The 13,175-nt window shown below is 36.6% G+C and overlaps 1 protein-coding gene across 1 annotated transcript in view; it reads left to right on the top strand.

Annotated features, from left to right (window-relative positions):
- Positions 1 to 13,175, top strand: part of LOC131064391 (dynamin-like protein ARC5) — a 163,381-nt gene that overhangs the window by 19,482 nt on the left and 130,724 nt on the right. Inside the window, exon 2 of the mRNA XM_057998521.2 lies at positions 2,493 to 2,657. Within this exon, the coding sequence (XP_057854504.2) occupies positions 2,493 to 2,657 (165 nt within the window). The remainder of the gene's footprint in view (positions 1 to 2,492; positions 2,658 to 13,175) is intronic.

Genomic DNA, 13,175 nt, shown 5'->3' with positions numbered 1-13,175 from the left:
CAAATGAAGACCTTAAAATTACATAGGCCTTCATGACATACACTGTTTTTATAATTTTTTAAATGCAATGTCAAAGGTGGAAAAATAAAAAAAATGCAAATTATAAAAAAAAAGGCAAAAAATGGATGGATTTAGGTTTGGTAAATTTTTCGTCACAAACTTGGTGAATTTTTTTTATTTGCCAAAAAATTGTTGTGTACTCGCCAAGAACTTGCCACTAGAGAAACATGACAAGTACTCAGTGGGTATGCCATGTATGGTTTTAGCATTCATTTTCCAATAATTCCTTGAGGGAGGAGACCATTTGGAGTTTCTCCTACCATTCAAAGTTTTTCTTTTCCCTTTAATGGGACAAAAAATTATATTCTTTTTCTTTTGCTTATCTTGACCATGGAAAGAACCGGTTACAACAAAATGACCAAAATTATTGAAACAATAAAACATTAGGCTATAACTCAAAAAACCAATAGACTAGCACCCAAAACATCAATTGACAAAATACGAAGCCACAATCTGAAACATAAGCTCACCACTTGCCCATTCCACTAGTAGGACCAACCCCCCCAGCTTGCCATATCCACCCCTATGACTTCCTCCTTCCTTCCAACAACACCATCCAATGCCAAACTATCACACTGAACAACCAATTGAAGAAACTTCACTCTATGAAACACCTCCACTCTTTTCTTGGCTTGCATAAGGTCACTCATGTCAAAAGAGGGCATCAAGAAAGCATCAAGAAAGCATCAACACTTCCAAACACCCACAATCATGAGTAACCATTAACTTCTTCACCATCTAGCTTAAGTCAAAACAATACGCCTTGAACTATTTGTATCCCTTGTACACAATTAAAATTTCCTTCCTCACCATGCTAACATCCTTTAAAGAAGCTAGTGGATACAAATCTTCAACTAGACCCTTAACATCATTTAAAACATCCCCAACATGCACCATATCCTTGAACAAAGAGGCTAGCAACAAATGAAGCAACCAAACCTTATGCTTTACAACCAACTCTAGTTTTTGAACAAAGTTTTCTTGAATGGAAGATTTCAATCGAGGAGGACCTGATCCGCCTACACTTGCTTCATGTAAAACACCCCACAAAGAGCACATCTTCCAAAGGAGACCAAGTCTAGGCAAACCTTTGGACCAACCATAGAGATGCAAATGCAAAGAAGCTAGGGTAATCCAACACAGTCCCACTAAGTTTGAAGAAAGATTCTAGATCTCCAAAGAGGATAGGCAATGAAGCACCATCACCCTAGCAAGTACACTACTTTTTAGGTGGGCTTCCTTACACCAAATTAACTTAACCCACTGGTTGACCATTTGTAGAAAATGCCTATTTTTCAGGAGATTTTGTCATACCTTCATTGAATAATCTTCAAAAGAGTCCCAAATCTAATGAATATGATTTGGCTTGTGAAGAGTGGGAATCCTATACTCTTAAAGCAGAGAAGCTAATTGAACTTATTTATCCCTAGGGAAGGGAAAATCCTGAAAGTTATATAGTTATGGAGAAACCTACACCATACCCATTCTTGCCTCCTATAATCAGCCACCTTTGAGCCCCTATAGTCAACCGATCAATCTCTAGCTTCATCTAGTCTAGGGATATTAATCAAAGGCGGGCGATCCATCCAAGAATCCAAGCAAAAGTCAACTAACATACCATCGCCTAGATACCAAGAGAACTTAAAGCCAATGAAATCTCTAGGGGCAACCTTAATTTTCCAAATTAATCAACCACTTGACAAATCCTCAATAGAGAAGAAACAATAACATCTTGATCTCTCGACTATTTCCATTTCAACATGGTGCATTAATCTACTATTTGATTAACCAGAAATTGCAAAGCTAGCTTGGTACCCAAATTCGAATGGAGAACCAAGCTCCAAAAACTAAATTGAGGGCCTAAATCCGTTTATTTGAAAAGCCAAAAGCATTAGGAGTTGCAATCAAGCGATCTCAATGAATTTTGTCGTAAGCCTTAGCCCGTGCTTCTAGCTATGCACCATTTTGAAGTGCATGTGTATAGTGACACTGACACTTGTTTATGGCACGGAGCAATCAATATCCTTTGTTGCATTGACCTTTTGTACAGCTGCATGGTGTTATTTCTTATGTATGTGTAATATACATTTTAATTTAGCAGTTTGAACTTGAGATCTCAATTTCACCACCATCAAAATATTTGTTCACATTTGACATGTTTCTATATCATATCCTTTAAATTATAAAAATGATAAGATATCTGCCAGTATCTGTAAATTTGATTTCATGATGGGTTTATTGTTTTCCTAAGGTATTGCCTTAATATTCATTGACGGGTTTATTGTTTTCCTAAGGTATTGCCTTAATATTCATTGACGGGTTTATTGTTTTCCTAAGGTATTGCCTTAATATTCATTGACGGGTTTATTGTTTTCCTAATCCTTTTAGGCTTTGTTGTTTGATGTTTAATATCTGAGGTGGATTGGTTTCAGGCTTACATAGAAGCTGAAAATATGCGGCTGGAGCAGGAATCTTGTCAGTTTGCAGCAAAAGAAATAATTATAAAAATAGAGTACAAGTACTGTCCTAACTTAACTATTATTGACACACCTGGTTTGATTACTGCTGCACCGGGCCGTAAAAATCGGATTTTACAGGTATGTGAAACATATTAATTACTTGAATGAATTATTTATGTATTATACTCGTCTTAGAGTACTTTAGATGTTCTAGATGTACTTTTTTCATGTTGTCACATGAGTAGATTTTGCCATGGCAGCAAATCATGACATTAGTGCACTCTGTTGATATGGTGTGCTGAAACAACTTTATTGTTTATTATTGTTACTCCACAACAAGACATAGTTTTCATGGAAGTTTTTGTCAACAATCCTTTCAGTTCTTTCAACATGGCTTGAAGTGTCCCTGAAGAATTTCTAGGTTTGTGTATTAGTCTATTAGATATTGTCCATGGATAATCTAGCCATACAACAGCCAAGAAAGGTTCAACAAAATGTTAACTCTTCCTTGAAACTATTACAAACTGTGACAACAGACTGGTTAACATGACATTTCATAAAACACCAATATCTGTCTTTAATCCTCGATATCATCAGGTTGATTGCCATAGCCTAACCAAATTATGCTTTAGCAAGTGTATGATGAGCATCACATAAGCATTTTTAGTGAAAGAAATAGTCAAAGTGAAATGCGATGGAAATGAGACTTGTTTCCTGATTGGAATTCAATCTGTGACACTTGAGCCTTTTTCCAAAGAAAGACATCAGTTACACTTAGTCAATGACTTCTTTAAGACAACATAGTTGATTAATTTCATGGATGTGGACATTTCTGAAAAAAAGTTCTTGTCAGTGATCATAATATGATTCTGTGATGAGGATTTTTCAATTTTGGCAGCAATTGTATTGCGACATACCCCTTTTGCTCTGATGACATATTACCCGTATTAAAGTAATATTGTAATATCAAATTTATAATGGTCAATTCAGTCATTGGAATAGACTTTAGGAATATTCATTATTCTTTTAGTTAAGTTCTTATCCTTTGCTTTATTAGTTGTCGATCTTATCCTTTAGGCTTAGATCTTTTGTAACTCTTATTTGAAGAGACTTTTTGCTCCTCAATTTTATATTGAATATTCTGGTAATCATTCTGTGTGTTTAACTTCTGGTAATATGGTATCAGAGTCTAGGTTACACCTAAGGATTGGTGAACGCGTTTAATCTACAGACTGCTGCTGGCAGTGACAACTAGCACGCACGTTACACAAACGTCCCAAAATATTTCCATACGAAATAGTACAATACTGTATAGATTTGTGCAAGGGTTTCTGGTGGATTTGTATTCTTGCAAGAATTTGGGCCAATTTTTTTCTGCAAATTTGTGGGGTTTCTCTGAAAACCGCATTTTATTTTTTTGGATAAATTCTTGGACATTTTTATACTTCTAATATTTGAATTGAATGGTAATTGGTGTGTTATTGTACTTGCATTTGCATTTGAGTGGTGTCGTTTGCTTTTCTCTACATGGGTTTGGGACCTTTGGGTACATAGCCTTATTTGCCTGGGCTCGAGTAACAACCAATACTTTATTATGGCTTATATCAATCATGTTGACATTAGACTTTTGCTTAAGACATCCAATATCTTCATGACCTCTAAGTCGGCAACATTTTCACAATATTCGCACTTTGTCTTGCTTGTTCTAGCAGTCTCTTGCAAAATGTCCCCATTTATTACACTATCGACATTGTATGATTGGACGTCCTTTAGGGTAGTACTATAATTGGTTTTGTCCTCTTTGATTTCAATAATCTCGTGGAGATTCATTTTGTGGCTTTGCTAGAGTGGATCACTCGCCTTTTGTAAATAGTACTTGTGCACTTCTGGTCTTCAAATTGTATGGGCACTCTTTTATTGAATGATCCATACCCTAGCAAATCTCACAAAATATCTTTCTAGGACAGTTATATTCTGTGTGGCCCTTAGTTTTGCAATCAATACACCATAGTTTGTTAGTTTCTTTTTCCGCCTTCAATTCTTTCATCATTCAAAGCATAGTTGAACTACTCGCGACTCGGCTCGACTCACCAAGCCCTTGGGAAAAAAACTCGGCGAAAACTCAAGAAAAACTCGGAAAAACTCGGCGAAAAACTCGGCAACTTAAAAACATGCTTAAACTTAGTAAAAAATGCATTTTTTTTGCAAAATTTAATGAGAAGATGCATCCAATGAGTCAATAAATGATAACACAAAAGAAACAAACTGATTCTAGATATATTTAAATCCAAAGTGTCTACAAAATTGCATCCTCATGAGGAATGCTGATGGTTAGAAGTCTGGAAGCAAAATAGTAAATTACTAAATAATTTTTTGTAAAAACAAAAGTAAATACATCATTACAAATTACAATTACAACTTCCTCTTCCCAGCTCTAGCAAAAACATGGGGAGAGGTAGAACTAGAGGGTCTAGACTGTCTAGTTGTATAAGTCTGCTGTGGGACTGGGCGTGACTGTGCCTCCTCGCTCGGTATGGTTGATTGAGACTCATCCTCCATCCTGGATGAAGCTATGTCTCCACCTGCCTCTGGCACTGGCAATGAATCCTCATCCTCATCCTCATCCTCCTCAATGTCATCCAGCCTGAAACCAAATCCACCCCCCTCCTCCATAGCCTGCCTCTCCAAATCAGTGATGTCAGTGTCGGAAAACAATGGAGGCTGCTCCTGTGATGTCCAATCACTGTAAGGATCTATATCATCCAAGTCAATTGGACCACCTTCTAGTTCCTCTACCTTATTTACGCGCAATCGAAGATTATGTTGCACGTAGACAAGGTCATTGAGTCATTTCTGCGCTAACTTGCTCCTCTTCTTTGTGTGGATTGCTTCAAACAAGCTCCAATTGCGCTCACAATTGGATGAACTGCAAGGCTGACATAAGACTCTGAGGGCAAAGTTTTTGAGATGTGGGGTGTTTCCACCCCAATTTTGCCACCAAGCATCTGCAAAATAAATAAAATGGAAAAGTTAGAAAGCAAAGAGAAAAGAGAAAACAATATTTTTCAATCATTTTAGTGTTTAGATCCCAAAATCCAAATGGCAAATGTTATACTTGGGGTTTGAGTGGTTCTTCCTCTCCTAGCCAGCTCTGAAGAGAATAGCTTACCTCTTCCTCCCTCATAATTTTGGAGCTCACTCACAATGAGGCTCTCTCCTCAACATCAGGTACCATCCTCTCAATGCATGTACTGAGGCCCTCCATGACTTCTCCATTCGAATCTGAGTAAGAACCCCCGAACCTAAAACGAGGGTTGAGGAAGTACCCTGCAGCATGAATGGGTTGGTGGAGTTGATTGTTCCACCTCCTATCAACAATTTCCCAAATGGGATCAAATTTGAGCCTATCCCCCTTGTAGTAATTTTTGATAGACTCCTTGGCCCTATCCATGGCCTCATAAAGATATCCCATTGGGGTTTTATCCCCATCCACCAAGCGAAGAACTCGAACCAAGGGCTTTGACACCTACAATTGAAAAATACAAATTACAAAAAGATCAAAATTTAAATAATGAAGTTACAAATTAGTAATGAGAGACTTGAATCAAGAATAACTAAAATTTAAAAATTAAAGTTTTGAAGTAAGTTAGTAACAACCTTCACAATCTCTGCAGCCCTTTGTGCAAATTGGTTGTCGAAGACTATGCATGCGACAACCTCTCCTTCAGGCTTCTTTGAATAAGGTGAGTTAAGCCATTCTCCACTCACAAACATTTGTTTCAAAGAAGTCAATGCAGCAAGAATGCTTTGCAACGTCAAGAAAATCGTTGCAAACCTTGTGACACCAGCTCTCACCAAATCTTTCCTTTGCGCGTGTTGTCTCATCAAATTTAAGACCCAAGGGTGATTGTAAATATATTTGGTTATCCTCCTTGCATCTTCCACAACTGGAGTCACCCACTCAAGTTTTCCTATGTCCTCCAAAAGAAGGTCAAGGACATGTGCTACACAAGGTGTCCAAAAAAGAGTGGGGTGCCTCTCTTGGAGGATTCTTCCTGCAAAAGAAGAATTTATTCTTAAGAAATATGCAACCAAGTAAAACAAAGCCCACAACAAATAAGAATATTGCTAATGCCTAAAGGTGATAATTCAAAAGGATTCTACCTGTTGACACATATGCTGTTGCATTATCTGTGATGATTTGCACCACATTCTCTACCCCCACCTCCATGATGACATGCTCCAACATTCCAGCCAATGTTTCTGCATTTTTCACCTTGTTGGAGGCATCAACAGATTTCAAGAACACTACATTGTCCTTGCAAGCGACCAAAAAATTGATGATGGTGCGGTTCTTGCCATCTGTCCACCCATCAGAAAGAATGGTGCAACCATAATTTGCCCATTCAATTTTTTGATCCTCCATCACTTCTCTTGCCATAGCAACTGCATTTGTGAGCAACCTGTAAGTGCAAAGTGAAATTAGGTCTTAGTACACAATTTTGATTTAATAAACAAGAAATCTAAAAAATAATTAAAAATGAAATCAAGTGGACTATGTAGTAATTTACTAACCTCCCACTCAAATCCCTGCGAGAAGGGGCCTTGTGCCCCTTTCCTGAAACTGTCGTAGCAGTCACCAAATTCAGCCAATAAGCATTCTCCGCCACATTGAATGCAGTGTTGTTGTAATGTCCCTACTAGTTAGAGATCATTAACCTGCAAAACAGATTGTTAGAACACAACAAACATATATATATTTATAAATAATCTAGATTGCAATCTAACTTTAATACTTAACTAACATAATCAAAATTTCATCTAATAAAAGGATACGAATGCCATACGAAAGTATGTCCTTAGGTGGTTGTGAAGCTCGCCTTCTTGGAACCCCTTGGTCCCAAGCCCTCCAGGAAATCGAAGATGAGTTCGAATCCTGTCTTGGGTGTAACCTCTTACACCCAAGCCATCCAAGGAAGACCCTTGTTTATTCCTTGCCTTGGGTGATGCCTCCATCATCCAAGTCCTCAGAGGGGATTGGCCAGATCCGTTGAGTCCTGTCTTGGGTGTAAGCTCTTACACCCAAGCCATCCAAGGAAGACCCTTGTCTATTCCTTGCCTTGGGTGATGCCTCCATCATCCAAGTCCTCAGAGGGGATCGGCCAGACCCGTCTCTTCTTGGTTGAGTTTAATCAACCAAGCCATACATATGCATATCAGTTTTCAGTTCATAACCCATCCATTTGTGTTAATATGGATTCCTAATGTATTCTTTAACTTATATATATCAGTGTGCTTTACCATCTTTAACATATGCATTACATTTCATTAAATACCTTTGTATTATGTAATCCTTCCTAGTGTGTAAATTTGTGTATACAACAATTAACATTATTATATCCCTTACCTATGTTTAATGACCAGTGAATACTATACATTAATTAATATACATACATTCACTAGACTACAATTAATATCACATATTAATGAATATTACACATTACCCATTAACTAATATTAATGAGCATTACCCATTAACTAATATCATTGCACATTACATATTAACTAATATGTACACCTTAACTAATATACTTATATTATTTTATACAAGAAACCACCTGTTCCTTACCTTTCGTCTGCAGTAGAAGGCTTCGTCTCCCGTTTTCTTTCCCCCCCCCCTCCAAAATGTTTTAGATCTGCCTTATATATCTCTCACATGTTCTTCCCTTAAGAGTTGTGACTCTTCAATCATTAACGAAATAGTGTGTCTTTTCCTAAATTTCATTATCTTATCTAAGCATAATCACATCTCTGACTAATCATGGCTTTTTAGTAAAGATAAGAGAATCACATTAGTTTGATAAACTGCATCTCTTTACTATTGGTAATCACACTTTCTCTTGTTGCGCTACTTCCTCACTAACTTCAACGGCCAAAGAATGAACTATGTAATATAAATAATCACCTGTTGCATAACACCTTATATGTCTTGATGCATCAGACAGAGGACAATTTTTGACTATCGCCCTAGGAGATTGACCATTGATACATTACACATTTAACAATCAACCTTCTCACAGCCGACGGTCATGCTTTCAATCGTAGGCGGAACTCATCATAAAGTGATTGCCAAACATTACCAGTATTGGAGCGATAGATATAAGAATATCAATGTTAATATCACTGCTCTTATATTATCGCATTCATCCTTCAGCGACGTTGTAATGATCTTGCTAGAGTCAAAAAGATTTGTCTACCAAGGTGCCACGATCTTTACCGCTCACTATATCTCTTTGGTTGCATCATTCATCTAAGGCCACATGTGTAAGATGGATCAAAGTCCATATGCGTGGCATCTTATAGAGTGGTGTGCTTCATATTCTTGCAAAGGGAATCGAGTTGGATTTCAAAAGATTGTAAAGTCTTGTTCCAAGACAATCTTCTTTTATTAAAACATGAAACAAGTTGTAATATTATATTAATGTTTACAACATAATATTAACATATATTTCAAGAATATTATTAATAATGAATATTAATAAATATTAATTAAATAATAATATTTAACAAATTAATTTGAAATAATCATTTGTTGATGAATATTATATTATATTAATTAATAAATAATAATTGCTTCATTTAGGATATATATAACGATCAAGGAAGGGACATGACAGTCCGCCCTTCTCAAAATTGCTTGTCCTCAAGCAATTGACAATTTTCTCAAACTGAGTTATCTCCCAATATGAATAAAAAAAACGGAGCATACACATGAAAAACACGAAGCATACACATGGATAATTCAAAACACGAAGCATACACGTGAATACAGGCATTGTTAGATTTTTCTTATTGACTAGAATGATTCAATGATTCATCTTTACCCTACAGGATGGCAGGATCATAGCTCTGATACCACTATAATGTCCCTACTAGTTAGAGATCATTAACCTGCAAAACAGATTGTTAGAACACAACAAACATATATATATTTATAAATAATCTAGATTGCAATCTAACTTTAATACTTAACTAACATAATCAAAATTTCATCTAATAAAAGGATACGAATGCCATACGAAAGTATGTCCTTAGGCGGTCGTGAAGCTCGCCTTCTTGGAACCCCTTGGTCCCAAGCCCTCCAGGAAATCGAAGATGAGTTCGAATCCTGTCTTGGGTGTAACCTCTTACACCCAGGCCATCCAAGGAAGACCCTTGTCTATTCCTTGCCTTGGGTGATGCCTCCATCATCCAAGTCCTCAGAGGGGATCGGCCAGATCCGTCGAGTCCTGTCTTGGGTGTAAGCTCTTACACCCAAGCCATCCAAGGAAGACCCTTGTCTATTCCTTGCCTTGGGTGATGCCTCCATCATCCAAGTCCTCAGAGGGGATCGGCCAGACCCGTCTCTTCTTGGTTGAGTTTAATCAACCAAGCCATACATATGCATATCAGTTTTCAGTTCATAACCCATCCATTTGTGTTAATATGGATTCCTAATGTATTCTTTAACTTATGTATATCAGTGTGATTTACCATCTTTAACATATGCATTACATTTCATTAAATACCTTTGTATTACGTAATCCTTCCTAGTGTGTAAATTTGTGTATACAACAATTAACATTATTATATCCCTTACCTATGTTTAATGACCAGTGAATACTATACATTAATTAATATACATACATTCACTAGACTACAATTAATATCACATATTAATGAATATTACACATTACCCATTAACTAATATTAATGAGCATTACCCATTAACTAATATCATTGCACATTACATATTAACTAATATGTACACCTTAACTAATATACTTATATTATTTTATACAAGAAACCACCTGTTCCTTACCTTTTGTCTGCAGTAGAAGGCTTCGTCTCCCGTTTTCTGCACCCCCCCCTTCCAAAATGTTTTAGATCTGCCTTATATATCTCTCACATGTTCTTCCCTTAAGAGTTGTGACTCTTCAATCATTAACGAAATAGTGTGTCTTTTCCTAAATTTCATTATCTTATCTAAGCATAATCACATCTCTGACTAATCGTGGCTTTTTAGTAAAGGTAAGAGACTCACATTAGTTTGATAAACTGCATCTCTTTACTATTGGTAATCACACTTTCTCTTGTTGCGCTACTTCCTCACTAACTTCAGCGGCCAAAGAACGAACTATGTAATATAAATAATCACCTGCTGCATAACACCTTATATGTCTTGATGCATCAGACAGAGGACAATTTTTGACATCGCCCCAGGAGATTGACCATCGATACATTGCGCATTTAACAATCAACCTTCTCACAGCCGACGGTCATGCTTTCAATTGTAGGCGGAACTCATCGTAAAGTGATTGCCAAACATTACCTGTATTGGAGCGATAGATATAAGAATATCAATGTTAATATCACTGCTCTTATATTATCGCATTCATCCTTCAGTGATGTTGTAATGATCTTGCTAGAGTCAAAAAGATTTGTTTGCCAAGGTGCCACGATCTTTACCGCTCACTATATCTCTTTGGTTGCATCATTCATCTAAGGCCACGTGTAAGATGGATCAAAGTCCATATGTGTGGCACCTTATAGAGTGGTGTGCTTCATATTCTTGCAAAGGGAATCGAGTTGGATTTCAAAAGATTGTAAAGTCTTGTTCCAAGACAATTTTCTTTTATTAAAACATGAAACAAGTTGTAATATTATATTAATGTTTACAATATAATATTAACTTATATTTCAAGAATATTATTAATAATGAATATTAATAAATATTAATTAAATAATAATATTTAACAAATTAATTTGAAATAATCATTTGTTGATGAATATTATATTATATTAATTAATAAATAATAATTGCTTCATTTAGGATATATATAACGATCAAGGAAGGGACATGACAGTTGTGAAGTACCAAAAATCAGCAACTGCAATGTCAGTTTTCTCATGTACGTCCTTATTCCATCCAGTGGCCTCTAATGATGGTTGTGCTCTAGGTGTGTTCCTGGGCACAAAATAATCACCTATCGACCCTGATTGTTGTGATGGATGTGGAACAGTGCCAGGTACTCTACTAGAGGAAGCAGAAGCAATGGGTGAGGTGATGGTGGGTTTGCAGATACGTGGGCCACGCCGAGAGCCCACTATGCCCTCAAGTGCTTCTTCTTCCTCTTCAAGGTCAATAGAAACACCTTGAGATTCAGCTATGGCTGATCTCATGGCTAGCTTTGCCCTCTCCCTTTGCAATTTCTTCTCTTCCCTAGCTGCAAGTAGGGCATTCATTTGTCTTTTTATTTCTTCATTGGTCCCAGGGCATGCTCTAGCATCATGCCTATTTATTCCTGCAAGGTGGTATTTGAGGCGGTTGATGCTGCCATGAAGTATTCTCTCACACTTTATGCATATAATTGACCCAGGATCGGGTCCCTCATAGGCATACCTCCATGCCCCATCTCTAGCACCTCTAGGACGGGTGCCTATATATCCAGATAGGCATGGATCTAGTGGCCATTGCTTCCTTGCCATGATTAATGCTTACTTAACCGACACATACAAAGTGAAAAAAAAATAAACATTTTAGTTAAACAATTTAGCACTAAGCAAACTATCTACATTAGTTTAAATAAATTTAGAAATCATTCGAAGTTTTTTTTAAAAAAAAGTAGGGTTTGAATTTTTTTTGTGAAAACTAGATTCTTCAAAAAAATTGTGAAAATTCAACAAAACTTGTGTTAAATCTTGTGTAAATAACTTAGAAATGATTTAGACTACCTAGAAATCATTTGTAATCAATTTAAATGCAACAAAAATAAACAAATTGTTTTAAAAAAGTATAGAAAAAAATTAAAAAACTTACCTGGGAATCTGATTTTCTCTTCAAATCCCCTTCAAATCCACTTGGAATCACCCAATAATCACTCCAAATCACCTTGCAAGCCCTTCCAAGTGAGTTTCCCCCTTCTCAAGCCCAAAACCATACCGAAAAACAAAAATATTTTTTGCCGTTTTTGGCTATTAGGCTAACGCGGGCGAGTTTTTGTTTAAAACTCGTCGAGTTTTTGGCAAAAACTCGGCAAAAAATCGGCGAGTTTTCCTTGCGAGTAGAAGTCATTACTACTCGCCAGGTCCAAAAAACTCGCCGAGTTTTCGGCGAGTGTGTCATCTATGATTCAAAGCATGTTCTTCCCAAGCACTTGTACTGTTCTTGATTCATTGTCATTGTTGTCATTCCAACTTCCATCTTTCCCAATTTTTCTTTTACTAGAGGACATCTTATCTTTACCTTCTCTGTCCATTGATTTTGCATAGGAAGAGGGTTGTACTTAGTGCCTTCATCCTTTTTCTTAATGATAGTAGTAGATCTTCAATGAACCATATATTCTTGAGATAGTTGGTTGGTTTTTTTTCTAACTTTTAGAAGCAATTCTCGAAGTCTATGATTATAAGCTCATACATTTTTGTGCTTACCTTGTTTTGTATTATAAATTTTTTGCTACTACTTCATTCTCATCATGAAGCAATTCAAAATTTTGTTCGGAGGCATTCTTTAATATCTTCCATGGATTTTGGGAGGCTTGGTCAATTTCTGTATACCATTCAATTGCTACACCTCTCAAGGTCGTTGGAAAACATTGGAGACAAATTACTTTATTA

Source organism: Cryptomeria japonica, chromosome 5, assembly GCF_030272615.1.
Source record: "Cryptomeria japonica chromosome 5, Sugi_1.0, whole genome shotgun sequence".
Classification (NCBI taxonomy): Eukaryota; Viridiplantae; Streptophyta; class Pinopsida; order Cupressales; family Cupressaceae; genus Cryptomeria; species Cryptomeria japonica.
This window is presented reverse-complemented; position numbering and strand designations above follow the sequence as displayed.